Genomic DNA, 26,729 nt, shown 5'->3' with positions numbered 1-26,729 from the left:
TATTCCCTCACAGTTAAATTAGCTATATAGACCAAAAACATTTTTTGTACCAGGCTGTAAACATATTATTTTCTACTGTAAAGTTGGGCATTTTAAAATGGGGGTCTATGGGAATTGACTCCTTTTTGGAGCCAGCCTCTAGTGGCCAGTCGATGAATTGCAGTTTAATTCACTTTTGTATTGGCTTCATTAGAGAGATTGGAAGGTTGCCCTTCGGTTGATACTCACAGATACTGTATATATGAAGATACGGACCTTGTGTAATTTGTCGACTTCAGGTTCAGACCGCCAGCGACTAGCAGTAGCAGAGCGACGCAATCTCATTCAGCTTGGCGACTTCGGCCCTGCCCCAAATGGCACACTCCGGACTTATGGACTTCGATACGAGCAAAAGTGACCATTGGAGACCAGATGTGCATGTCCAGCGAAGCTAGAAAGTTACAAAAAGTTGAACTTGATGCAAATTATGTATATAAATATACACTATACCACATATATATAAGCATATATTGGCATATATTAACAACATAAGGATTATTTCAGGGAAAACCCTTCTCTTCTTTCAGCTACAATACGTCACTAAGTCAGCAAATAAACTACAGTAAGATTGACAATTTATATTTCTCTAATACATCTTATAATTTTATATACAAAAAAAACGTAAATAGTGTGAATTCTCGTTAAGCATCAAAATTCATTGCTAAATAGATATAGCTATACAGTCTGCCTCCAGCTGCCATCAAAATAATGTTAAAAGAATAACACAACCAGAAACAACTTTTTAGTCTTACTTGTGAAACGTAATTCCCCAAGTCTTGTTTTGGGGCGTGTGACGGTTTGTATACCCCCAAACTGCACACATCGGGGGCCTTAGAAGTTGCCACCACTAATATGGCGGCGCCATTGAGCCACGATGCAGCAGCCAACGCGCGGTCTATTTATCTCTTTAATGTCTACGCTTGAACGGATAAACCCCGGACGGCTTTAACGCACCGTATAGAAATGTTTAGTCAAATGTAAAAAAAAAAGTGTTGTCAGAAGTGGGATTCGAACCCACGCCTCCAGAGGAGACTACGACCTGAACGTAGCGCCTTAGACCGCTCGGCCATCCTGACTACGTCACCAAACAGCGACACATCCATACAAGTGTGTATCCGGTGCGACCGAAATGAATGTTTATAGCTAAACACGTAACCAGACGCGAAAAGTGAGATATAATGGATTGTTCGCATATATTATATTTACGAGATTAACGCTAATGGATGTCACGACAAAGTCGAGATTTTTTTAACCCTTGAGTTTACGAGTTAGCGGCATATCATTAAATTGACGGTCGTGGCGGAACGCCTAACTTATAACTTAGTTGACTGTTAAAGGCAGAGGTGCCCAAACTTGGTTCTTGAGGGTCACACGGCCCACACCTGCCTGTCAGTTTACGTTAGTAACGTTAGTAGCTTCAGGTTTGCTTGATTCGTGTTGTAAACTACTGTGCAGGATACCGACCCTCCAGGACCGAGTCAGGGCACCTCTGGTTAAAAGGTTTTTCATATAACGCTACAGTTAACAGTGGCTCTGATACACAGTCTTTGTTATTTTTCTGTACATTGAGTTAACAAACCTTGCACCGACGAAAGTTACTTGGAAAGCTACATCATGCTGCACCGCAGTGACTGACAGGCAGATGACGTCAAAGTATCGCGAGAGCAGACAGGTCGAACACACCTGTCATCAAATGCACTGCTTTGAGGGCATTGAAAGTAGGCCTAGTGCCATTTAAACAGTACCACCTTAGTAACCACCTACCAATACATGAACGACCATTACGCATTTGAAGAAAGACACTCTACCAACAACTCAAAACATTTTTAGACAAATTTTTCACACTTATGTTTGATCTATTTTTCATTTTATAAATCTATTTGTTTACTGATTAGAGACAGACTTTACTTTCTGATATGCACACAATAAACACATCCTGACATCTGTGTATGTGCTATAGTTTCACATGTGCACATCAGTAATCACAAACACAAATCCATCAATATTCAAATCCTGCTCAGGTATATAAAGAGGCTCCTTTCATTAAAGCTACTGCTTATATTATTGTGTCATTGTATCTGGTCAGATGTGTGTGTGATATGCATATGCATGGCTGATTTTTTTTAAACGGGGGGAACAGTTTGCATTCATGCGTGTGATTACTGTAATTCCAGCTAGGAAAATCGCTGAGATGGCATCATCTGTCGTTTACAAGGTCACGGAATTCCAGATCTCAGGGCTGCAGCATTCCATGGACAAATGTAATTATTTTTTTGTGAGTAATTGTGTGTACATGTGTGCAGCATAAGTACATCCAGTGCTGCCAAAATGTTGTCCTTTATTATTTTCTAATTTGTCTTACAAACAAGTTTTCCTAGCTCAGCAAAATTACACACATGAAATTATACTGAGATCTCTGTGTGCTCATAAAATTTCATTTTCATACAATTATTTTAAAATGTAATAACAGCACAACAGGCTTTCACCAGCAAACTAGCACATCATAATGGGCAAAAACAACACACATTTTTTTAGCAATGTATTTTCACCAGCAGAGGGCGTCACATACAAGAGTTTCATTAGGTCCCTCTCTTTCTCTCTCTCTCTCTCTCTCTCTCTCTCTCTCTCTCTCTCTCTCTCTCTCTCTCTCTCTCTCTCTCTCTCTCTCTCTCTCTCTCTCTCTCTCTCTCTCTCTCTCTCTCTCTCTCTCACACACACACACACACACACACACACACACTATATAAACTCCTGTTGTCCCCATGAAGCAGGTGTTTCACGTTTCACTGATAACAGCAGAACACACACATAATGGCACATACACACACAGCAAATACACACAGACACAAAGTATTAAACACAAACACGATACAAACACCTTCCTTTGTGTAGTTGCCTTAGAAATGCAGGGTGTAACGCGGTGAGTCCCTCATGTTCCTGTGTGTGGTCCATAAAATCTACTTGTGATTAGGAGCAAAAGAGAGGAGAGGTGGGAGTGGGAATAAATTCATACACAAAGAAACAACTACATGCATGAAACTATTTGCCTCAACCTTTAAGGACCCTTACTCAACCCACGCACAAAAATCTGTACTTTAATAGCAAAGTTCTGCCACAGCAAACATAGGAAACAATCAGCAATACATTTATGACGGTACATAAGCCTTTATTATACATACAATACTACATACTTCAGCTGTATAATATTAGCTTTGTATACTCTGTTTATTGGCATTCAATACATAATTAATAAACGTGTCTGTTAAATGAATAAACAAATGTTAAGCAACACGGCAGCATGGATGCAATAATCAATTAGTACCAGTAATAAATTCCTCTTTTTATTGATATATTGATACCATGGTCTGTAAATGACACCAGTTAATGATCTTTATCACAATCATAAAGTTGTTTTGAAGTATTTGTTTAAAAATATTAAGAAAACAATAGCTCAACCCATACGGAAAAAAATATATTTTTAAATATATTTCAAAATATAAAAAATGGCCAAAAAAAATATATTTGCTGAAATGTATTTTGGAATATGTTTACAAAATATATATTTTTCATTTATATATTTTTGGCCATTATTTTAAAAATAAATAAATTTTAAAACTTTAAAATATATATTTATTTAAATCCAAGAAAATATATTCACAATGCAACGTTTTAAATGGTTAAAATTAAATATTTTTTTAACTTCAAAAATATACATTATAAAATGTACTTATTTCGCATATATTTCAAATATATTTTGGCAAAGAAAACATTTTTGCCATATGGGATGTAAAATTAGAAATGTATTTGCTTGCCCTTGAATTACATTTTGAAATATATGTTGATATATGAAGGTTAAAACTAACCAAATTTAAAAATATATTCAATTGAGCATTACTTTCTACAAAATTTATTTAGCATATATTTAAAATATATTTTTGGCCAGATAAATGTTTTTTTTTTTTTTGATGTATGGAAATAGTAGAGCATTGCACTAGGCACACAAAAGGTCATGGGTTTGAACCCAGCGAACACACGGTGATAAATTTTTTTACTTTAAATCGCTTTGGAAAGGTGTCTAACAAATGCAGTAATGTAAATGTAAATAGATAGAAAGATAATTATTGTCCAGGTTATTTCACCCCAAAATCAAAAGAAATTTTGATAAATTCCCAATTTGCACACTATCTATCCTAAACATTATGCCAAGTATAATGATATTCATTTATTTGGCTATTGTTACCTACTATGGAAAAGCAGTATACTGTACTGTGTTTTCTGATCACAGACACTGAACATCATTTTCATGTTTTTCCTTTCATGGGAATAAGAAGAATAAGAATAAGAGTAGAGTCTACACTGCGTCTCTAGGGCTGTACATCAATACGATTGCAGACAAAAATGGCCAGGACAGTGAAACAGAGACCCTTGCAGAAACAGGTTTTTGTGTATGTGTCAAAGATTGAGAATCAATTTTAAGCTGTTTCTCTCTGCACCGGTGCCTGAAGAAAAGAACAGGTCGATATTTCCAGTCAGCGCAATCACTTTGACAAACTCACCCACAGGCAAAAAGAAAGTGTGTGATGAAGGATTTATCACCAGAGAGCTGCGATCAGAGATAACCATCACACAAAGTCCATAAGACAAGAAAACAAAATGATTGTCAGTTTTTAACCATCACAAATGGTCACACGTCTCTGTGGATCGATTTCGAATTACACACAGGACTACCAGTAAAGGATGATGTATGAACAAGTTCACAAAAAACTTAAAACTCATTTACCAGTGCTCACCACATTTGGGGACACTTTTAAAGACTGTGTATGTTTGTTTCGCCTCATGGTTGATCTACAGCCATGCAGATTTTACATGAATGTTAAAAAATCCTTACAGAATTTTGATTCTGGATGAGCTACAACTGTATGTCACTTCTGCATGGTCAGTTAAAGGTGCCGTAGAATGTAAAACTTTATTTACGTATAGGGCGGCATTGAATAATTAGAGTTCTGTACATATCGTGGGCCTCAAACACGATTGTTTCCTAATTCTTACGTAAACCTTGTGCATGCAAAAGACTGCTGGAAAACCAACCCCTGTTGTAAAAAAAACCCCAACCTGATGTATGCCCCTTTACATTAAATGACACATTAAATTAATAACAATGTTGTTACAATGCTAAAAACAAAGTTGCTGAGTTAGCGCTATATGCTAGCGTTTAGGCAGAAGTTTTTATTATTGATGTTACAGTTACAGCTGGTCCATATCACCAAATCACAAACTTACCACTCAGAAACGTCCATGAACAATCTTCGAATAATTTATTCAATTGATAGAGATCAAAATCTGTATCTTCATCTGATTTATTAAACATAAGGTCTGTTTACACACACAGAGAGCTACTGAAGGAGCTGCTCTGAGAAACAGCCAATCAGAGCAGAGCTCAACATTATTATTCCTGACCCTTTCAAATAAGGTAATAATAGACCAAATCCTAAAAGGCAAATGCTAGGTATGTAAAAAAAATGTATTTTATGTAGATATCAGAGAACAATTTCTCAGATTATTTCAATGCATTCTTTGGCACCTTTAACTTTTCCTCTATAAACACTGACACGAAATGAAGTTAATCATAATGTCTCTAAAAGCAAACACTCTCTTAAAGTTTAACAGTGTATAGAGAGCTAACATTACCATTAAAACAACTTCCAGACAGAACCCACACACACGCACATCGGTGGGCCGTCTGAATGTTTATGAAAGAGGGCTGTGGTGTAGCAGTTTTTGGGTGGTCTCATTTATCATGGTTTGCTTTAACAGGCTGATTTGTTGTCATTTTAGGAGTTTTCCTCACAGCAGGTTCAGACAATGAGCTCAAACTGATCCTGAATCAGAACACTGCAGTATGTCTATAGTGCAACGCCCCCTACTGGATAAACAGAGGATCTATCAGCACTTAAAAAAGAGATGGATATTGAACACAGAGAGGTTTAACATTGATCTCTTTTGTAGATGCCACTGTGCTACAGGTGCTGACTCCTGCTTGATTGCTAAATATATATTTGGTTACTCTGAATCCTTCATATTGCATAGTTTTAATTTACATTATTTTACAACCAAATTATTAGGAATGGTCTCTCTACAACACGCTACAGCATCATCATCATTCACTCTGATATAATATAAATAAAAAAATATTATAATTGGGCCATTCTACCGAATCTTTGCCCTTTCTGTCCTCAGGACATTGTATGTATGTATAAATTGTATGTATAAAAATTCTGAAATACATTTTATTAAACATTTGATTTATTATTAAGCAAAGTGTCCTGCATGCATCTAACACCAGTATAATTTAAAACATTAATTAAACACTACACAGAACACTGAAAAACAGCATTTTAACTATCCCCAAATTTACTTTATCTTAAACATAATGCATACATTTCTTCAGATATCTTATTTTTTGCATTTTTATGTGGATCCATATCCCATCTTTGCTTTAAATATTTTTAACCATTAAAAAATATTTTAGATAAAATTCTTGTTTCCTCCTCTGGAAATTTAGACATATTACACAAGTCACATTTTCTATAGGAGGTTACATCATCTGGATCTCCTGAAGACCATGTGAAGATCAAAAGTTATATTTTTTATTTCATTTTCTTTTCTGTATATGTTATGATATTGATGCTATGACTGTGAATGTCATCTTAATGTTCAGTCCTGCTACCTTTATTTATTTCCTTGAGGTTATCAGTCTATTTTAAAACATCATTTTTTTGTAAATCACTAGAATTTGCTCAATGTCTTCATGCTATTAGCACCTATTAAATGCAGCTATATTTTATGTATTTGCTTAATATATGCTAAAAACTCAGTCCTATTACTTTCAGTCCTGTTAATGCCTCAATCCTCCATTAAGAAACCATGTTAAAAAAAATAAACTAGTAACCTGAGATTGACCAATAATCTTTTTGTAAATTAAAATAGTGTTATAAGAATAATTATTTTTAAAAAAGATTTTAAAAACAGATGGAATTATTAATCATGCCTATAAAATCATTGGCCATCAAACGAAAAATACTAATAAACAGGACTGGACTCTGAACACTAAATCTGGTTAAACTTTCAACCATGTGATAAACATGAAGACATGATTGTGTAACAGGAAAGTACATATGAGAAATCATAGCAACTTCAGTTTGTGAAACCCCCGTTGACCATTGTTCCTTCATAACGTTTAAAACAGCAAAATGGGATGTGGAGATTTAAGTGAGGTCAAGCACACATACACAATGAAAGTAGCTAAAATTAGATTAGTGTTGCACACTAGACATGTGATGGTTTAATGGTAAAAGCCCATTGCAAGTGTGTTGGTGCATTGCGGAGGGTAACCAGCATGACAGTGAGTCCAGCTCAGCATAACAGTGATATTACTCCTCTAATCTCACAGAAACAGCCGACTGCACCATTGAAGGTTACTAAAAAAAAAAAACACTGAATGTCTGTGTGTGTGGTTTTATCCTCATAAAGACTCTGTGTTCACCCGACCGTTATCACAGAGGAAATGGAAACCCTCAGGCAGAGGAACTGCTCGACCCCAACGCTGTCAAACCCGCAGATGCTTTTGTTTCAGTCAAAGGCTTTCAGCCCCTCTACACAGTCCAGATTTCAACTCATTAGAGGAAATTTCCCGTAATGCCTCAGGGCCGCCCGAAGCAGAGTCTTTGATGGACCTCAGGATATACAAAAATCTTTTAAACATGATGCACACACATGCACATGTATGTATCTAAATGCATTAAATGACACATGTATGAGAACTCCTTTAGGTCAGCTGAGCAATTAAATCAGGAAATACATTACAGCTCGACTCTGGCCAGGTGCAAATTTACATGTTGCTTTGATTCAATGAACAGATAGGTGCCTGCAGCTTTCAGACATAAGAGACAATGCCGCCCTTCAGTACCTTTATAAATAGAAAATACTTTAAACAAGAGAAAGAAAGAAAAAGAGAGATAGAGAGAGAGCTTTGTCAGGGCTATCAGTTAAGGAAACCTCTTTCTGTCTCTCTTACAGAGGCACTGACATGTCTGATCTCTTGATGAATTTTGGATACTCATCATATTTCTTTAAAGGAGACATATCATGAAAATCTGACCTTTTTCATGTTTAAGTGCTATAATTGGGTCCCCAGTGCTTGTATTAACCTTGAAAATGTGAAAAAGATCAACCTAGTAACTTAGTTTTGGTAAACCATTTTATGCAAGCATGTGAAAACATAGAGCATTGAAATTTGGCTCCCCTTGTGATGTCAGAAGGGGATAATGCTGCCTGCCCCTTAATATGCACCATCCAACCACAGCACTGCCATTCAGTGCAGAGATCAGCTCATTTGCATTTTAAAGGACACACCCAAAAATGCCACATTTTACTCACACCTACAAAGTGGTAATTTTAAAGGGGCCATGGCACATGACTTTTTTTAAGATGTCAAATAAATCGTTGGTGTCCCCAGAGCACACATGTGAAGTTTTAGCTCAAAATACAATATAAATAATTTATTATAGCATGTTAAAGTTGCCACTTTGTAAGTGTGTGCAAAAATGTGCCGTTTTGGGTGTGTCCTTTAAAATGCAAATGAGCTGATGAAATTCAAACACTGATCACAATGATGGTGGATTGTTGATATTAAAACTCAATTGTGCTTTTCTCTGCATTAAATGGCAGTGTTTGGATATTGCAGATTAAGGGGTGGTATTATTATAATAAGAGCTCCTTATGACATCATAAGGAGAGCCAAATTTCAACGACCTTTTTCATGTGCTTGTAGAGAATGGTTTACAAAAACTAGGTTTCTAGGTTAATAGAAGCACTGGGGACCCAATCATAATTAAACATTGAAAAAGTCAGATTTTCATGCCATGGCCCCTTTAACATATTATAAAAAATTATCTATATTGTATTTTGATCCCATTTTGACTTCACATATGTACTCTGGGGACACCAGAGATTTATTGGACATCTTAAAAAAGTCCCCTTTAATGTTAAATGATCATTGCAAACACAAAAAGAATCTCTCGTCCAATGGTTTTCTCCCCTTTACACATGAGCCAGGCTTACAAACTTTGGCAGATAGACAGACCAGACATGTCTGTGATTATTAGGTGTTTTATTTTAGTACTGACAGTCTGAAGCATTCACGCCAAAGGGTGCATGCACGCATACACAAACACATGCACACACATGCATATCAGTCAGTGCTTCCTATAACTGCTAACCATTTCAATGCCAAACTATTGTACTATATTTGACTATTTTTGCATATTCCGTGTGTTGTGCATTATACACAGTTAGTATATAAATAGCATTGGATTGAAAATGAAACAGGTATCTGGATTTCTTTATATGTGACTCAACTATAAAGAATGGCTCAGGTACTTCATGCTGTACTTGTCTCCAGTAGGGGGCGGGTGGGAGTCTGGGACCCTGAACCATAAGGAATCATTTAGGGTGGGGATGGAATTTATCCTAAGAGCTTTTGACTCACCAAGCTGAGGGAATTTGAGTGGGAAACACACTTGAGATTAACAAAGTGAAGTAATTCTGAATGACTGAATGTTTTACTAAACAGGCCCGTAACCCTGTCCCCCCTCAGGGCAGACATGTGTGTGTGTTTTCTGGGTGTGCCATATACAGGCCAGTAACCAGCTGGTGTTGAAATTGGGTAAAGAATGTTTATAATACTTTACAAGATTATAAGCAAAGTGTTGACAGATTTTTGGGGAGGTTTTCAATGAAGCATATTCAAAACTAAAAAGTATAAATATTTTATTATTATTTTTTTATTTAGATATATGTTTTATTTGGATAAATTAATAAAATTATAGTGAATTATAACATATTTATTTATTATTTATTTTGATTATTTTTTGTGATACATTTTAGTTTTAATTCTTATTTTTTTATTTATTCTATTTATTTGATCCTTTTAGTTTAAATCTATTTGTTACATTCAGCAATTTCACTAGCATTATGCACTATGCAGCTCTTAAACCTTGACACTTTACTGTCGACTGTAAAATGATGGTAGATAAACCTTTATAGCCGAACAAGGGTTTAATTAAACAACAGCTGACTCTACACTTACATGCATTTAAGATGGTCGTCCGAAATGCACAACTTCCTCATATTGACGTGCGTTAATCGCAAACCACACTGTAGTCAGGTGAATTACCCCAGCTCTATTGAGTCAGCATGCATTATTTATGCCATATAACATTAGCTTAAGAAAAACATTAAGCTCTGATGAGTCACAGTCGCCATTTTGCTCTGGAAATGTAACCACCCTTCTGAGCTCGGGTCTTTCCCATGTGCAGTAAAGTGTTTACCTCAGTTTTACAAGGGGAAGTCTGGTTGTTTGCAATATTTTTGTGTAGTTTAGATAAAAACACACAGACATTGTATGTGGTTAGAGATGATAACTCTGAGAATTCACACTGTTCGGTTTGACGGGTTTATTCGAGTTGTCACCCACCGGTAAAGTCTCTATGGTGACTGTCAGCACAATCTCTCAGATTAGACATAATCCCAGTGCTAATCCGCAAAACGTCAGGCAGTGACTCGTTTCACTAGCCTACTTACATAAACTACATTACCCCCCCCACAAAATATACAGTACGGGACATTGCCAGCATTCTAGAACTGTGGATAACCTCTGACCGGCTGGATGGAAGTGTTGGCATATTCCAGATCTCTGACATTCCAAGGCTGTAATGCAGGAGCAGCTGTGAAGATTTGACCCACCTCACATCCTTCTTTCTTATAAACTCTCACTGCTAATAAAGTCTTCTGGAGTAGGTTATTTTAGTGATGTTTGCTAAGGCAAGCAACACTATTACTAATAGTCATACTTAAACCCCATTCAGACAACACTTTGGTCTCAGAAAATGTTCTTGGCAAAGAGGCTTCTGTGTGAACACAAACACATCCCGTAATGTTCTGGGATCGCTCCTGTAAAGAGGACCTAGTAACATTCTCAAGAGAGAAATCACCAATATTTAGCAAACTTCAGACGCTGTGGAAAAAAGTGCAGACTTTAAATATGTTACATGACAGGATCTTTACGATATGTGCGTGAATGCAAGCACAGATTCTGGAAAATCATTGGCATTGTGAATGAACCAAAAAACAAACAATCCTAGACAAATCCCGGACACATTTTCTGTGTATTTTCTGTCATCTGGCTTTAAAGTTTAAACCCACTAGGTTAGTTGGCCTAAGACCACATTTACACATAGCCGGATATTTAGAGAAACTAATATTTATTAATAAAAACTTGTCATTTACATCAACCTGCATAAATACGCCATCGAGCGCCATAATAACTATGCCAAACCTATGGGCGGCAGTGCAGGGAGAGGAATAAAGCCATGCAAACCAATCAGAATCAACACCAACGAATAATCCGAGCGACTTCCTGTTCTTTTGAAATGTAAACATAGGGCGCTCACATGACATTAAGCATTTTCTGGCACATAATGTGATGTTTAAGAACCTAAAACTCCTAAAACACGGGTTATTAGAAATTCTGGACTCCGCCCCCCTGCCATACGACCGGAAGTAAAGACAAATCGTTTTGAAAAGGGGAGGAGATTTGCATTTTTGATTAAAGATTATGAGGGCACATGCATATTTTTTAAAATAATGAAGCTCACAGGTACCATTTGTATCATACCACAATATTACAAAACAAATGACAGTTTTTCATTTTATTTTCATGGTGACTTTAACACTAGGAATGACATTTTAGTTTATAACCCATTCTGCATGTTTGTGTAGTAAATGATCCTGTTGAGAAGAAACACAATATTACCTTTTTGAGTGAATGCATGATATATGATCTATCTAGATTTAGATTTGGGGGTATACCCTTGGGACCACCTAGCAACACCCTGCCAACCATGGCAACATTCCAACAACTTGCTTTCATTGTGTTGTATTGGTTACTGTAACATGTTCCAGATCTTAACTCACTCTCTCTCTCTCTCTCTCTCTCTCTCTCTCTCTCTCTCTCTCTCTCTCTCTCTCTGTGTGTGTGTGTGTAGTGTGTACAGTATTTAATGGCTCACTAAATGGATGTAAAGCATTTTACAGGTCTCATGGTTAAATATTTATGGTTAGGTCTTTTTATGCTCACTTAGTCCACTCTTCATTTACAAACTTTGTGGTCATCATTTCCAGTCACATTCTAAAGTCTACACTAAACCAAATAACATCTAAATCCAATGCAACTCATTCAGATCTGCATAATGAAGAATGCATCTATGCCTGGATTTCCGGGGAACTAATGTTAATCTGGGACGTGTTGGGAAGAGGAGGAGTTCCATTGGGCTAATGGATGTCTTGATGGAGGTCTTGTGGTCTCCATCACACATCTTATGACCGAGCCAAGCTCTCAGTCAGAGCCAAACACATGACACAGCCACAAGATGCATGCAAGCCTATGATTGAACAATGTAAAACAAAAAGCCTTTGTACTGGAAATGCAAGTTCATTCTTCCCTTGAGTATCTATATCTTGGGTAAAAGCTTTGAGATCAATTAAGTTTTAGTTGAGATAATTAAGCCAAAATTTCAAGCATCAAGCAAATGTGATTCTTAGCATAATATCTGACTTCTTTAAAGTCATGTTGTAATGAACATATGGGTGCACATAAACGCCACCACAACGACATCTATACCATCTGGAAACTCAGGATGTTCCTGACTTTCTGAGTTAGGGATGTGTTGTGGTTGGGAATCATGGCGCTATTAAACTATAATTATAAGTAATTAGGGTTTTTTTTTATATTTTTTGATTCACTAAAATAAATTACTTTAATTTGAAAGTTGTTTGCAATATTGCGTGACAGCGTTTTTACTTATACTAAATTATCTTTATTTTAGGCTATTTATATGACCGTTTGATGACCATTAATCATGGGGGGATAAATTTCCTTTAACATTTGAATAAAAGGAAAACTTCCTCATTAGAAAGTATGAGTTTTATTGTGTCATATAAGTATGAATGCTATAACCATGACTAATAAGATCATGTTCTCTTTAAAGTCAACTGTGCTTGACTCATGCACAAACATCCTTCAAAGCCCTGCGTAAGATAAACAGACACAGAATTGTATGCAACATTCTGCGTGTTAAGTGTTTAAGAGATAGTGACAAGATGTACTTGACAAAATAAATTACACTACCGCATAAACAGTGAAGGGCTTTTCCCTCAAACACTGAAGCAGATCATAAAGTCCACTCCTTTGAGCAGTTTATTCATCTGAAGCATTGCCAGCCCAGACCCAAAGATTTAAAATCATTACTGGGATGTTATAGACTGATGTGCAACAAAGCTGTGGAAATAAAGAATATTCATGAACACCTAGATAACACTGCAGAAATCTGATGCTTACAGTATTATATTACTTAATGCCTGATTTTATTTGTAAGCGTGTACAATATCCTTGCTTATCATATTGTATTGTGATATAAGAGCCTAATGTATAGCTTTTGATACGCAAGTCTAACATTACTAGCAATGATGCAGTGTTATGGTTTGATATAATATTTGGTATCACATTATAGACAGAGTTTTCTTTCTACAGTTGGCAGAACTGGAGCTTTAGTCACAAGGGAATGAATCAGTTAATGGGCACAGCAGCCATAAAGAGAGAATAGCTGAGTATCGATTCTAATGATGGGCAGAAGCCAATATAAGATGCACATCATTTAAGCATTCATTGTGTTCAGTGGGAGGTAAAACATAAATTTTACAATCATTGTGAAAGTAGTGTTCAACATCCACCCACTACATCAATATAATCAGCCTACAGCTACAAAAATGCATGCTTTCATTAGACCTTCTTTTCCATATGCATGATGTCAGTAACTTATAAGGGAATGTAAAAACTACATTAATTTCATTAATACATTAAGTAATGTGCTGCCACTGTTGCAAGCAATGCAAAGTAGGCCTACAGCAACAGTTGACTTATAAGTATAACACTGATTTGAAGCTGATTAGTTGCGTGATGATAAATTAATGACACACATGGGTCAACAGGAAGAGGAAGCTGGTCACACATGTCTGGTGTTTAGTGGTTATCTGAATTTACACTAACAGATTCTCCCTTTGTTGTGATGTTTGTTTTTCTTTGCCTAATAAAACGGTGAATTAATCGCGATTAATCGTACTCAAAATAAAAAGTTTGTTTTTGAATAACATATATATGTGCGCACTGTGTGTAATTATTTTGTATGTATAAACACATATATGCATGTATGTATTTAAGAAACATTTGTAGTTCTGGGCAAAGATTAATCACAATTAATCTCTTACAAAATAAAAGTGATTTTTGCATAATATATGAGTGTGCGCTGTGTGTAATTATTATGTATATATAAATACACACATTCATGTATGTATTTAAGAAACATTTATTTGTGTAGGCCTATATATAGTTATTTATATTTTAATATATTCTATATGAAATATAAATAAAAAATTATATATACATGAATATATGTATGTGTATGTGGTGAAATATACATATATATAATTTCACACAGTACACAAACATTTATTATGCAAAAAAAAATCACTTTTATTTTGTATGCAATTAATTATCAATCTTTGCCCAGAACTAAATATATTTAGATTTCGATATTTTTTATGTTATTTATAAATACAAAATATATACATAAACAACACTTTTCTTAAAAGTATACATGTATGTGTGTATTTATATATGTATAGGCCTAAATGATTATTACACAGAATACACACAAATATATTATGCAAACACAAACTTTTATTTTGTATGCGATTAATCTTTTGACAGCCCTACTTAAAGCACTTCATTGGATAAAAGCATGTCTCAATGCCCTAAATATATAAAGAAATAAAACCAAATTGACAAATGGCCAAACTTAGGAAGTAAAAATGTTAATGTTTAACGTGATCAGATTTTTGAAATATTTTAACCAAAATAGAAAAGAGTAAAAGCTATTTTAATAACACACTAAGGTTTATTTCTTGCCCAAGGCAAGCATTAATATTAGGGTTGGTGATTTGAACGAACTACTAACTTGCCTTTTTAAAAGTAAGGACGCTTCCCCCTTGGGAGGGCGGGGCAAAGTTTCCATATTAGGAAAACGTGGTTTTGGTGACGTCACTTGTGAGCCAGCGCCCCTAGAGCTGGAGAAGCGGCGGCAAGCGCGTGCCTCCTTGATAAGCGCAGAGTGAAGATGGCGTTGGCATGAGGTACATTCAAAAACGGACGAAATCAATTTTTATTTACTACAATTTTCTTCGAGCCACTCGCATACTTCTTGTCGCAAGATTCACTATACGACTGATGTTGATTTAGAGGGCGGTTGTTGAAGGTTTTTTCGAAAGCGAGAGAGAGGGGGCGGGTATCTCCTGCGTTTGCTTGCGCAGCCTCACAGACGCTCATGAAATCAACACACGGACGTTTCACTTCCACATTTATCGGTCGTTTTCGGGATTTTCTGGATAAAACACAACTTAATCAATGTAAGGCCATATAACATACACTGGCCGTTGATAATTCGCCTGCGTTTTTCGTTTTGTTTGCCGTTTTTTCCTCACCTCAGTCGAGCGTTCGTTCGTTGGATTCGTCATGAATTCCAGCCCGCTTCCCAACGGCAGATTGCTGCCGGACAGCCAGAGCTGGAACTCCTCCGGTTCCGACGAAGATCTGGAAGCCGAACCAGTACCTGGTCTGCACGGAGGGGTTGTGGAATTCAGCGGGGTGCTAAGTAAGGTAGGTTGAGACCCAGAAAATACCCCCTTAACCAGGAAAGCGTATGTTTATGTGTGCGTTTCCACCTGACCCGATGTAAACAAACGCGAGGCTGTCGTGCTCATTTGCTTACATTTTTCAAGTTCAAAGGAGAAAGATGCATGTTTAGACATTAAGCTTGGTTTATATTAACCAAGACAGTTTGTTTGAGTAATATTTGATGTGTTATGCGCAACTGTCCTTCTTTCTGCGTGTACGTCGTTGAAAAAGCGTACACCAGGTAATGGGGCTGACAGGCTGGAGTTAGTCGGGGTTACTGTAGTTCATCAGCTTGTGTCTTTCCTTCCTGATGGGATTAAAAGAGAAATCCTCCCATCATGACTCAGACATCTGATGATCTGTTTTTGTGATGAGAGGAGCATTTCCATATGCGATTACTGAATAAAATATAATCATCATGCGATGATTAATGTGTGTGAGGGAAATATGATTGCGATGTGTATTATATGTCTACTGTCATGTCTTTGTGTGTTTTATAGGTGGTTAGTACTAGTAGTTATGTTGCATTAAGTGTGTACTGAAAATATAAACACACCTTTCATTCTTGTCATACATAAACAACATGGCTGCTGTGTTTGTGCACGTGCATCAGTGGACAGCTTTCGTATAACACCTCTTTTGTGTTCCCTTCACAGTGGACTAACTACATTCATGGCTGGCAGGACCGTTGGGTCGTCCTGAAGAACAACACCTTGAGTTACTACAAATCCCAGGACGAGCGTGAATATGGCTGTCGTGGTTCCCTTTGCCTCAGCAAGGCTGTCATCACAGTGAGTATCCCGGGGGGAGGCATCGCTCCAGACAACCGTGGGAATTTCAGACGCGAGCCAAAATAAGAATAATGTTGCTTTACGTAACAGCAAAATCTGGAGATTGTCCTAAAAGAAGGAAATGAATAGCAAGTTGGTTGTCAGCGATTGCTGTTGGCAAAATGTCAATACCCGTGCATTCCTAGAAATTAGATTTGTTGTGATGTTTGTGCTAAAATGATTAGCATCGATGAAGTGCTGAGAGCTGTTTTGAGATGGCATTATACAATTAAAGAAGAGCTTTGAATGGGGACAGACACAAACCTTTGCCACAGGCAAACGGCCAGGCGCAGACAGACCGTGGCCTATTTTTCCTTCATTCAGACTAAGTGTAATTTGTAGTCATGTGTATGGTATACGCTGTAGGCTGTGAGTAGCCTCATGCACACCTTGCCGAAATTTTAACAACGCGTCCGTTCTACGTGGACCACAAGTGCTGTGATTGGTCCACTAGAACTTCTCACGTTAGGTAAAAGATCTGCATCGCATTTCTTCATGGGCATTTCCGTTTGCGACGGTGGAAACACAGATGGGCCAAGTTGAGGAGTGATGTAACTGAAATTTTTGTTGTTGTGATATTTGTCTTGTCTGTCCTTGCTCCACTGTGATTGGATTGTGGGGAAGGACATTGACGAGCTGAGCGTTTCACCCAAAGTTGAAAATTTTTCAACTCTCGGCACTGAGCGCTCAGTTTTTTATAATGTGCGGCACTTACATTGGAAATAACTGGTAACATATGCCGGCCGCCAGCATGAACGCTTTGCTGTGCACGCCCCTTAAATCACTCTTGCACTTATGCACCTGCAGAAACTAAATGCTGTTGTGTCCCTTATGACTACCTATGTTTGGCCTATAAGTGTTCTTGTCAGATATCGCTGAATATGTACAATATTTCCAGGTGCTTGGATATTTCTACGTGCATGAGGTATGCTCGTGTCTGAGGTAGGGTTGTTTTTTCTTCTGATTTGGCCCAAATATCAGACAAGCAAAACGAAATTTGAATTCCTCGGGTTGCGTTGAAGATTAACTTGCCCAGATTTCGACATGTGTAATCCTTGCACACACTGCCTGTGTTATCTTGCGTCACCGCTAAAATTGAGGAAATAGGGCGAAGGTTGTGTTGTTATGGAGACAGTATGAGAGAGGTGGAAGTTCTCTTGGTTGACCGTTACCTCCAGTCCTTCAATAATTAAACCGTATGGTACAGTCATGCTGAATATACAGAAGACGTACAGTACATGTCTGGTTTGAATGAAACTCGAGATGGTTCAGGTGTATGAAATGGTTAAAAATGAGGATGAGGTTTTTTCAGGTTCGTAAAGTCAGTGTACAGGTAGTGTACATATAGACTGACAGGTAGCTGCATGAGTCTGACATTCTAATTTCCTGTTTTGCATTTTTGCTTTGAGAGAGCAAAAAATGGGTTCTTTGTTTAAAGACACAGTAGTGTCACTTGTAAGTAGTTTTTTCAGTGGTGAACTTGTTGAACTCTGGTTTTTCATAAATATTAACTTAACAGTATTATTAAATATTAGCATAAGACTATATTTTTTTTTCAGTGATTATTAAACTCTTTATTTCTTCATTTTTGTTACGATTTAAATGCTAGGTGTTGTGTCTAGGCATGGGCCGGTTACCGGTTTCAAGGTATACCAAGGTTTTAAAGACTCAAGGTTTCAAAACCACAACATTTTTTATGTGATACCGTTTTCAAGGTATAAGCTGTGTTTATACAAAATTAAGTTAAATAATTAAGTCATGTAATTGATTTGTTGTTTACATTTTTAATATTAATACATTTTAATTTGATCATTTTTATAATTTTGTTTTAAAAATATTATAATTTAAGGCCTTATTTTTGCCTGGCATACATGTTGTATGTTGCTTAAAAATAAAATGTATTGTGTCCAGTTGTTGTTTGTATATGCAGACATTTGAAAACAACACATTTTAGTGTTGCAATGGAATACTGCAAGACCATGAAACCGTGGTATTTTTGCTTAAGGTTATCATACCTCCAAAATCTCATACCCACCCATGCCTAGTTGTGTCTTTCTTAACATCATACCAGTTTAAATCTCTTGGTAAAATCATATTTTCATCTTGGTGGCTTAAAGGTGCAATGTGTAAATTTTAGGAGGATCTCTTAACAAAAATGCAACTTTCCTTAACTATATTATCAGTGGTTTATTAGGCATGTAACGATTCAACTGTGTGTCCCATTCAAAATGCCTGTCTGAAATTGATTCTGAATCGTAAGGCTGCAATTCTTTGTTTCATGCACAGCTTGTGTGTGTACTACGGCATTTGGTCAGTAGGAAGTCCTTTTCAATCTAAAATCAGAGTCGGAGTCGTTTATAACGTGCATTTAAAAAAGCAACACTCGTTAAACAAAATCATTTAAAATATTCTTTATTATCATGAAAATACCTGAAACAATTGGAAGAACAGTGATATAAATATTCCTGTAGACATTTCCTGGAATAGCATTGACTCGTAATGCTACTACTTCTGTGGCACAAAGGGAGTTTCTGCACGGGAGCGCCCCCTGGCGTTCGGATGTGCCTGGATTTTACCGTAATTCATTCAAATTCATTCATTTAGAAAATGCGCATTTGCACGGTTAATTGTAACATCCCTATGGTTTATAATTGTGTTTATTACCTTAGAATGAGCATATCTACATATGCTGCGTGTCCCCTTAAGTGGAAGTTGCCATTTTGCGCCGCCATGTACCCCTAAACGGGCAAAATACTCTACAGAGTGCGTTTTCTCTTTATGTCGTTTTTTATGATGACGATGACATGTCTGTCCTGTGGCAGCAGTAGCTTCTCTATCAGGGAGCTACACTGCGACCAAAATGGTCGCACATGCGACCTTTTGAACTGCCGTTGCGACCCTAATTTTTAATGGGTCTCAAATGTGCTACTTAATGTTTTAGACAATATGCTATGATTTACTATGAGCATTTATTAAAACAGAAATGTGGATTTTAAGAATACGTTTTATAACATGCTCTGAGCCACCAACACGTTGGCTTCATTTTGCGTGAAAGCACGTTGTGTCTCTCTCTATCAGTGTGCGTTTGCGTGCTCAGCTGTTTCTCAATGAATTAGGTGCGACGCGACGCAAGCGCAGTGTCTTCCATGTTTCTAAACTTGAGCAGAGGTCTTTCTTCACTGAGGACCCGGGACCTGTATGCTTTCGGGTTTATATTTTAAATGTTCTGGCGAGTCCTGTTAGGTCCTAGTTTAATTACTTTGGGTCCCAAGTCTGATTAATGTTGTGTTTATAACCCGAGTCGATCGGAAAACGGCCATGAGCGCTACCGCGCTAAAGCTCAAGTGCAGTTTCAGCGTGCCTCTGGTTTCTATGGCGATGGTTCTTGTTACGACCACGCGCTGCATTTTCTTTCTCACATTTTTTTAATAATCTTATTATTAATAAACCATATATTTTCTAAAACCATATCCATATTAAAGCAACACTATGTAGTTTCCATGTAAAAATGACTTACAGCTCCCCCATGTGGTTGAAAAGCGCAACAGTGCCTGGTATCAGACACTCTTCTGCAGGCAGGGGGAAGGGGGGGCTGTGTTTCCTACCCTCCACCGCCACTTTCAGAGTGTGCTTGTAGCAGCTAGGAGGCTGCTCAGGTTGCAGCAACAGTAAAATTTGTCCAGTTAAAAGTTGTTCTATCACTGAAATAATTTTAGAGACATTATTTAAAGGTAAAAAAACTACATAGTGTTGCTTTAAGTTTGCACAGAGATTGTAGCAAAAGAGCAGTGCTAATGTCAAGCCCATTGCACTGAACGAGCAAAGCAATGTAAAGTCTGTCACCGGGACAGCAAGTAGACTTTTAAATCTGAAATACTGAGTGGATTAAGCTTTTTAAATCGGCAAGAGAGAAATAGAAAGATAGAGCAGAAGTAGTAAATGTGCCTATCTAATAAAAAAAATATTACCATTATAACATCAGTCATAACATCAGTCACATTTATAATCTATAGACCTGCATTGTCTATTAATATACTATACATACTAGTATTGTATTATATTGAGTTTGATAAAAGGGGTCTTATTGCTTCATATATCAGTGCAAAAACAGTAAGTGTTTTCGTGGTGCTTTGACAAACAGTGTCAGCTTTGTTAATGGCAAAGGAAGTTTGGGGTGGTTAGATTAATGAAATATAATGTGAAATTAATATTCATTTTCAATAAATCAAAGTATTGTGTTGTGTCAGACATTATTAGTTCTACGTCACATGTATAGTAGACCATTATTTGTCAGTGGTATAGACCGGCTACCACCACAAGTAAATTTCAGATCTGTGGGAAACACTGCAACGTTTAAGAAAACAAGAAGGCATGTGGTTTAAAAGAAGGCAAGTAAAATAAAAAGCATATCTGTATGCAATACAGTTTCATTATTGTTCATTATTATCCAGAGCGCCTTAATATAACTTGAAAAAAATATGTGCGACCAAATCATATTTTGCGCCAGTAACTGAAAAAGTTGGTAGCGCAAGTGCCACCAGTGGAAAAGGTTAGTGTAGTTCCCTGTATGTCGTTTTTTATGATGACGATGACATGTCTGTCCTGTGGCAGCCACAGTAGCTTCTCTATGCTTTTCAAAATGGAGGGGTTGCAATTAGGAATCTCATTGCTGGATTGCGCTAAAATGTACACAAAGCACCTTTAATTAAGGAATGTTCCCTATACTTCACCACATTAAGTTTTTGGATTATTTTTCTCCTGGTTTTGGTCAAGGTTGTCATTTCTTTGTAATTTTACAATGAAAAAGCCATAAACACACATTTTCATTTTTTTTATCTAGGCATTTTGTGTTCTTTCTTTTTCTCTGCTGCTCTTAATCAATTTCTTTCTAAATGAATTTCTAAAATATGAAGCAGTTTTATCCAGACTGAAGCTACTCTTACACGCCAGCAAATCTAGTATATCCGTGTAAATCCGCTGAAAACAGGTTATTGTGTCATACCTCTCTTCTTACCTCTGATTAGACCGTCCTCGCATGACTCAATGTGTGCATTTGACACACATTTGCTTTAAGAGGACCACCCTAAAATCAGACAGGCCTAACCCCTACAGACACGACAGGATTACTGTCGAAATTCAAATCCAGAATGCATCATCATTGCCTGTCATTATGAAACTAAAGCTGGATGAGTGTTCAGTTCAGATCAACACACAGGCTGAAAACAGTATTAATTGTGCTCTTGTGAAACACTCGAGCTGGTGAATTGTATACTTAATTAGATTTGTGAAGTTAGACCTTGGTAGATTGAAATCGGATTGTGAATGATTAGTCAACAACATGATGACAAAAACAATTTAACTGGCCCTTAGTCTAATTTAAACGGTCCGTCAACATCACTTAACTTATCTTGCATGCTGTTTTACTATTGCTAAGGCAAGCATGACTGTTACTATCCCTCATATGTTGGGTTAGGGGTTAGTGATAGACTAATATATTGCAGTGGCCTATATGTCAGCAGATGTTTGGAATTGTAATAAATCTTTTAAATCGACCTATAAATCTTCCTGTTCCTTAAATGTGTTTTTCTTAAGAAAATGTCACTCAGATGAAAAGCCAAAGTCTGACAGACAATAAAATGACCAATCATATTTCACTTTGTAATGAGATTGAGAGTTACGTTGCGTTACACACAACAACATTCCAGCGTGCAGCAAAGTTTTACTTCGATCCACATTATGTATGTTTGGTAAATATTTTTCAAGTTTTTAAAAGGTTATATTTAAATACATATTATTTATAACAAAGGTTAATTTAGTTTTAAACATTTTCTGTTTGTCTCTGATTTACTGTAATTACATTTTTGTTATATAGGCTGATTGGCTACATGTCTTTCTCAATATCTGTATTGGCATTGGCCATTTAGGCTGCGTTTACACTGCCTGATTGAAATGACAAAATTTGCACAGATTGGAAAAGACCCACGGACGTGTAAGCAGGAAAAACGCATACATTCTGATATTCTACGTTCTGTTTCAGGCCTCATTCATATGTGTAAATAAATCGGATATGAATTAGAAACATGCATTCGTGTCCGCAATGTCTTGTTAAAGAAATAAAGCTCTATAATCTTGTATAATCATTTGTGTCCATTGGATATCGTGCCATATTACTTCCTCTGTGGTTTAAGCTATTCTGGGTCAGTATGTCTACCTTGAATTGTGTTGCCAAGTCACTTTTAAAAGATGATGTTTGTGGGGCGTAAAAAAATACAGGGAACAAATCAGAATTGGGCATCAAGAGCTGCATTTGTAAATCCAGCCTTAAAAACTCCATATTGGTCAACTACTATTAGGGTAATTAAACCAACCCCTTAATAGTTTATAGTACTGTCATGAATATATCAAATAATGCACTTTTTGAGGACAAATCTGCTTAATTTTTTTAATAAATAATTGGCACAAAAGCCCCTACAACCTGAGCCATGCCTAGTATTCAGAAAACCATAGAGATGGCTTTCTTAACTTGAAAGTTTATATGTTTACATCATATATGTTTGTGTAATGTGTTTAATAACTCTGTATATATAAATACACACACATGCATGTAAAACTTTAATAAAAAATAGTTGTGTATATATTAAGTATTTATGATTACATATATATAATTATAAAAACATGTAAATATTTCTTACATATACACACACATGCATGTATATACTTATACAGAATTATTATACACAATAAACTCACATATATGATGAAAACTTTTATTCTGCAAACGACTAGTTCTGTATTCAGACTAAGAAACCATAGCACCCATGCCACACAAGTTTCTACACTCACAGTGCATTGAATTTGAAGTATATGACTCAGCCTGCCTAGTTTTAGCCTCACGCGAGCTGGATTATCTCTCTCACTCTTTCTTTTAACCTTTTTACTAAGCTCTCCCACAGCACTACTCATAAACATAGGATTTTTCTTTGAGCTATGTTGGAGCTGGACTATGTCATGATCCGACAAGTTCTCCCCATCTCAGTCTCTCTTTGCCTATATTTCTCGGTCTCTTTCTCCTCTGTATCGGTCTGTAAAGGGGGTCGCACACTGGACGAAAGGACCGCGTCGGGCCATGAATCTAAAAAAGATCACATTCTTTTTTATTAATGTACACACACTTGCGGCGGCTGTCCGCTGTGACTGTGGACGCTGCTCAAATCCCTGCCGCGCCACTCACATAGTTTAACATTAAATAACATCATATTTGTCCTAAATCGTTAACGATTAACATAGGCTGCTAACGCATATTTTGCATCTTGAATTAGATTCTGTCTGACTAAGCTTGCGCTACTTAATGTGCACGTCTTGTATGCGATATCTGCGAGTAGTCCTACACGCAACTTGGCACGGCGCTTCTTTTCCGGTGTGCGACCCCTTAAGTCAGAAAGTCAGGTGTATCGGGGATATATAGAGTGATGTACACACAGATACAGGTTGTTCTGGTGCTGGGCAGGTCATTGCAAACACAGTTGAAGGTTCGAAAGTGCAGGGTATGGCATATGTCAGAACAGCCAAAGTTCTTAATGGAGATGTGTTGACTCTGGAAACCGCAGATAAGAGTTAAGAAAAGACATGGGCCAGTTAACTTAACCTTTGCCCTTCTATTCTTCTATCCTTCTAAGTTTTATAATATAGTTTTCACGAAGTTAAACATATGTTAATGCCTTGCCAATGTTAACATTTTCTGTGATGATTTGCTCATTTTTCAAGATAACCAAGGTAATGTTACTAGGTAATGCTTGATGACAAATTTTGAGTTACATTCGTTAATACTTTTTAGCGTACTTTTTCAGCAAACACTAAACAAGAAAATAGTTTTATTGTTGGGTTCTATAGAGTTGTTGGACAACCACTGAGATTTGAAGAAAAGAACCAGTTGTAGATTTAGAAATAAAGAAGTAAAAACAGAAACCACAAGGGTGATTTGAATTTAAAAACAATGTGTTTTCAGTTACTCTATACATACACGGCCATGCTTTAACCTGCTCAAGGCTGTTTCTTCTCTTTGGTTTTATAAGAGAAAAATAAATCCGCCGTAAATCTTCATGTACGTTATCTTTGGTGTTCAAATAGTGAGGTTCCTCTGTGTGGCTTCTTGAGATCATTGATGTGGGTTTGGGCAGATACATTGCAGAATTACTAGGGATGCACCGATACCGATACTGGTATCGGGTATCGGCCTCGATACCACATTTTCTAAAGTACTCGTACTCGTTAAAAGTCCCCCGATACCTGGAATCGATACCACAGTCTGAGAAATGTCTATGTTTGAGCGGCGTGTAAGGGGTTAATGCCTCTTGTGTTGTACAAAGAGGCAGAGTTTACAACAAACTGGAAAACTAGTCCTTTGTTTTTTTGTTAAATTATATGACTAAAGCTGTTACCTGTAAATTTAAATCATGTTTTTTTATTAAGTACTCGGTATCGGCAAGTACTGAAATGCAAGTACTCGTACTTGTACTCGTATTCCAAAAAAGAGGTATCGGTGCATCCCTAAGAATTACTCTCATCACCAACACCAGTTTTAACTATCCAAATCTGAAACACAAGAGAACTTGCAGGAGTAACTGTACTGCATTATAGTTATTCTTTAATACTGATCTTAGTACCTATCTTTAGTCAGTATTAAGTCCAATTTATACTTCTGCATCAAGTGTAGGGCATAGCCTATGCATAGATGCATACCCTGATGCAGACCTCTCCAAAAATGTAACAATGCATACATTTTTGTGGACCGCAAGCGTTGTGATTGGTCCACTAAAAAGACTACCTCAGGTAAAAAAATTGTTTTTCATATGCATTTTCATTTGCGATAGTAAAAACAAAGATGGACCAGTCAAGGAGCTATATTTAACAACTGCAACAAAGTCACTTTCTATTTACCTCCATCACTGCTGATGTTTCTCCAATAACGTATACAACAAGCTGTAGCTTCTTCGGCTTTTGCCTTGAAACTGCAACATGCCCGTGGACATTACTACTAGCGACATGCATGTGTAATTGCACATCAATGCAAACAACAATGCAGAAGTATAAATAAAAATTGATGCTCAGGTTTGACGCAGAACTGTGAATCATGCTTTTGAATATTATGTCCAGGTTCTACAGTGAAGGTTTTACCAGTGTTTTATTTTGGTATATTTACTGTTGTTGAAAAAAATTAAATCTATATGCTAAATCTTGATAAGTTAATGTATGCATGGCATGCACAGCTGTTTGTAGTCTAATCTGTTTGTAATTAATAAAACAGGAGTCAAGTACATTTTAAAATGTCAATGACTGTGTGTGTGTGTTTGCATTTGTGTTTTCGATTAATGTGGTGTGCAAAACCCTAGAGGAGTGAGATTACCCGACTTGTTTTTGTTTTTATTACATGTATGTGCATGTCCTGACCCTCTGACACACGGTAAACTGGGAGTGTCATTTGAGGTCCTGTCGGTGTTATGACCCATGTTTGGTCCCATAGCCCTGCTGTTGCACAGAGTGTGTTTGCCTTTGTTTTGCAGAGGAGTATGACAGCGACAACACAAACTGCTCTCAATGTCTGTAACAGACGGCAGAGACGGTCCTCCTTGTATTACTCAGGCTTCCATTGAGTAGTGCTGATGGTAAATGAATCCATTCACAGGTTCAGCATACTGATTCCCTGGAGGACTTTGCATTGATGAACAAAATTGTATAATCACAAGTATACATTATTTTTTAACACTACTATAAGACCAGTGTAGCCCGTGCAATTTCTCACAATCTCATATTGTCTGTGTACTAAACCCCTTTAAGATTTGCTCAAAACATATGCACCAATTTTTTCCATGATGAGAAATTTCAAAACCACTGCAACAGATGTTGGCATCACATTAGCTGTTATTTTCGGAAGACGTAGGCATATAATGCAAAGGGGACAGCCCCTTATACTTGGGAGCCACCACGTGTTAGCCATCTTTGAAAAATGATCATGT

At 36.9% G+C, this 26,729-nt stretch overlaps 1 protein-coding gene and 1 non-coding gene across 5 annotated transcripts in view; one reads left to right on the top strand and one right to left on the bottom strand.

Annotated features, from left to right (window-relative positions):
* Window positions 1–1,032: 1,032 nt before the first annotated feature.
* trnal-cag (transfer RNA leucine (anticodon CAG)) lies at window positions 1,033–1,115 on the bottom strand. The gene has a single exon. It is a non-coding gene; the product is annotated as a tRNA-Leu (tRNA).
* Window positions 1,116–15,269: 14,154 nt separating this feature from the next.
* cert1b (ceramide transporter 1b) overlaps window positions 15,270–26,729 on the top strand; it is a 48,124-nt gene continuing 36,664 nt past the window's right edge. For all 4 annotated transcript variants that reach the window (XM_065243819.1, XM_065243817.1, XM_065243818.1 and 1 more), the window contains exons 1-2: window positions 15,270–15,868; window positions 16,543–16,677. In XM_065243819.1, the coding sequence (XP_065099891.1) occupies window positions 15,725–15,868; window positions 16,543–16,677 (279 nt within the window). In that variant the 5' untranslated portion in view covers window positions 15,270–15,724. The remainder of the gene's footprint in view (window positions 15,869–16,542; window positions 16,678–26,729) is intronic.

The sequence above is a fragment of the Paramisgurnus dabryanus genome, chromosome 18 (genome assembly GCF_030506205.2).
Source record: "Paramisgurnus dabryanus chromosome 18, PD_genome_1.1, whole genome shotgun sequence".
In the NCBI taxonomy this organism is placed as follows: Eukaryota; Metazoa; Chordata; class Actinopteri; order Cypriniformes; family Cobitidae; genus Paramisgurnus; species Paramisgurnus dabryanus.
The sequence above is the reverse complement of the archived record's forward strand: the minus strand, read 5'-3'. Positions and strand labels throughout refer to the sequence as shown.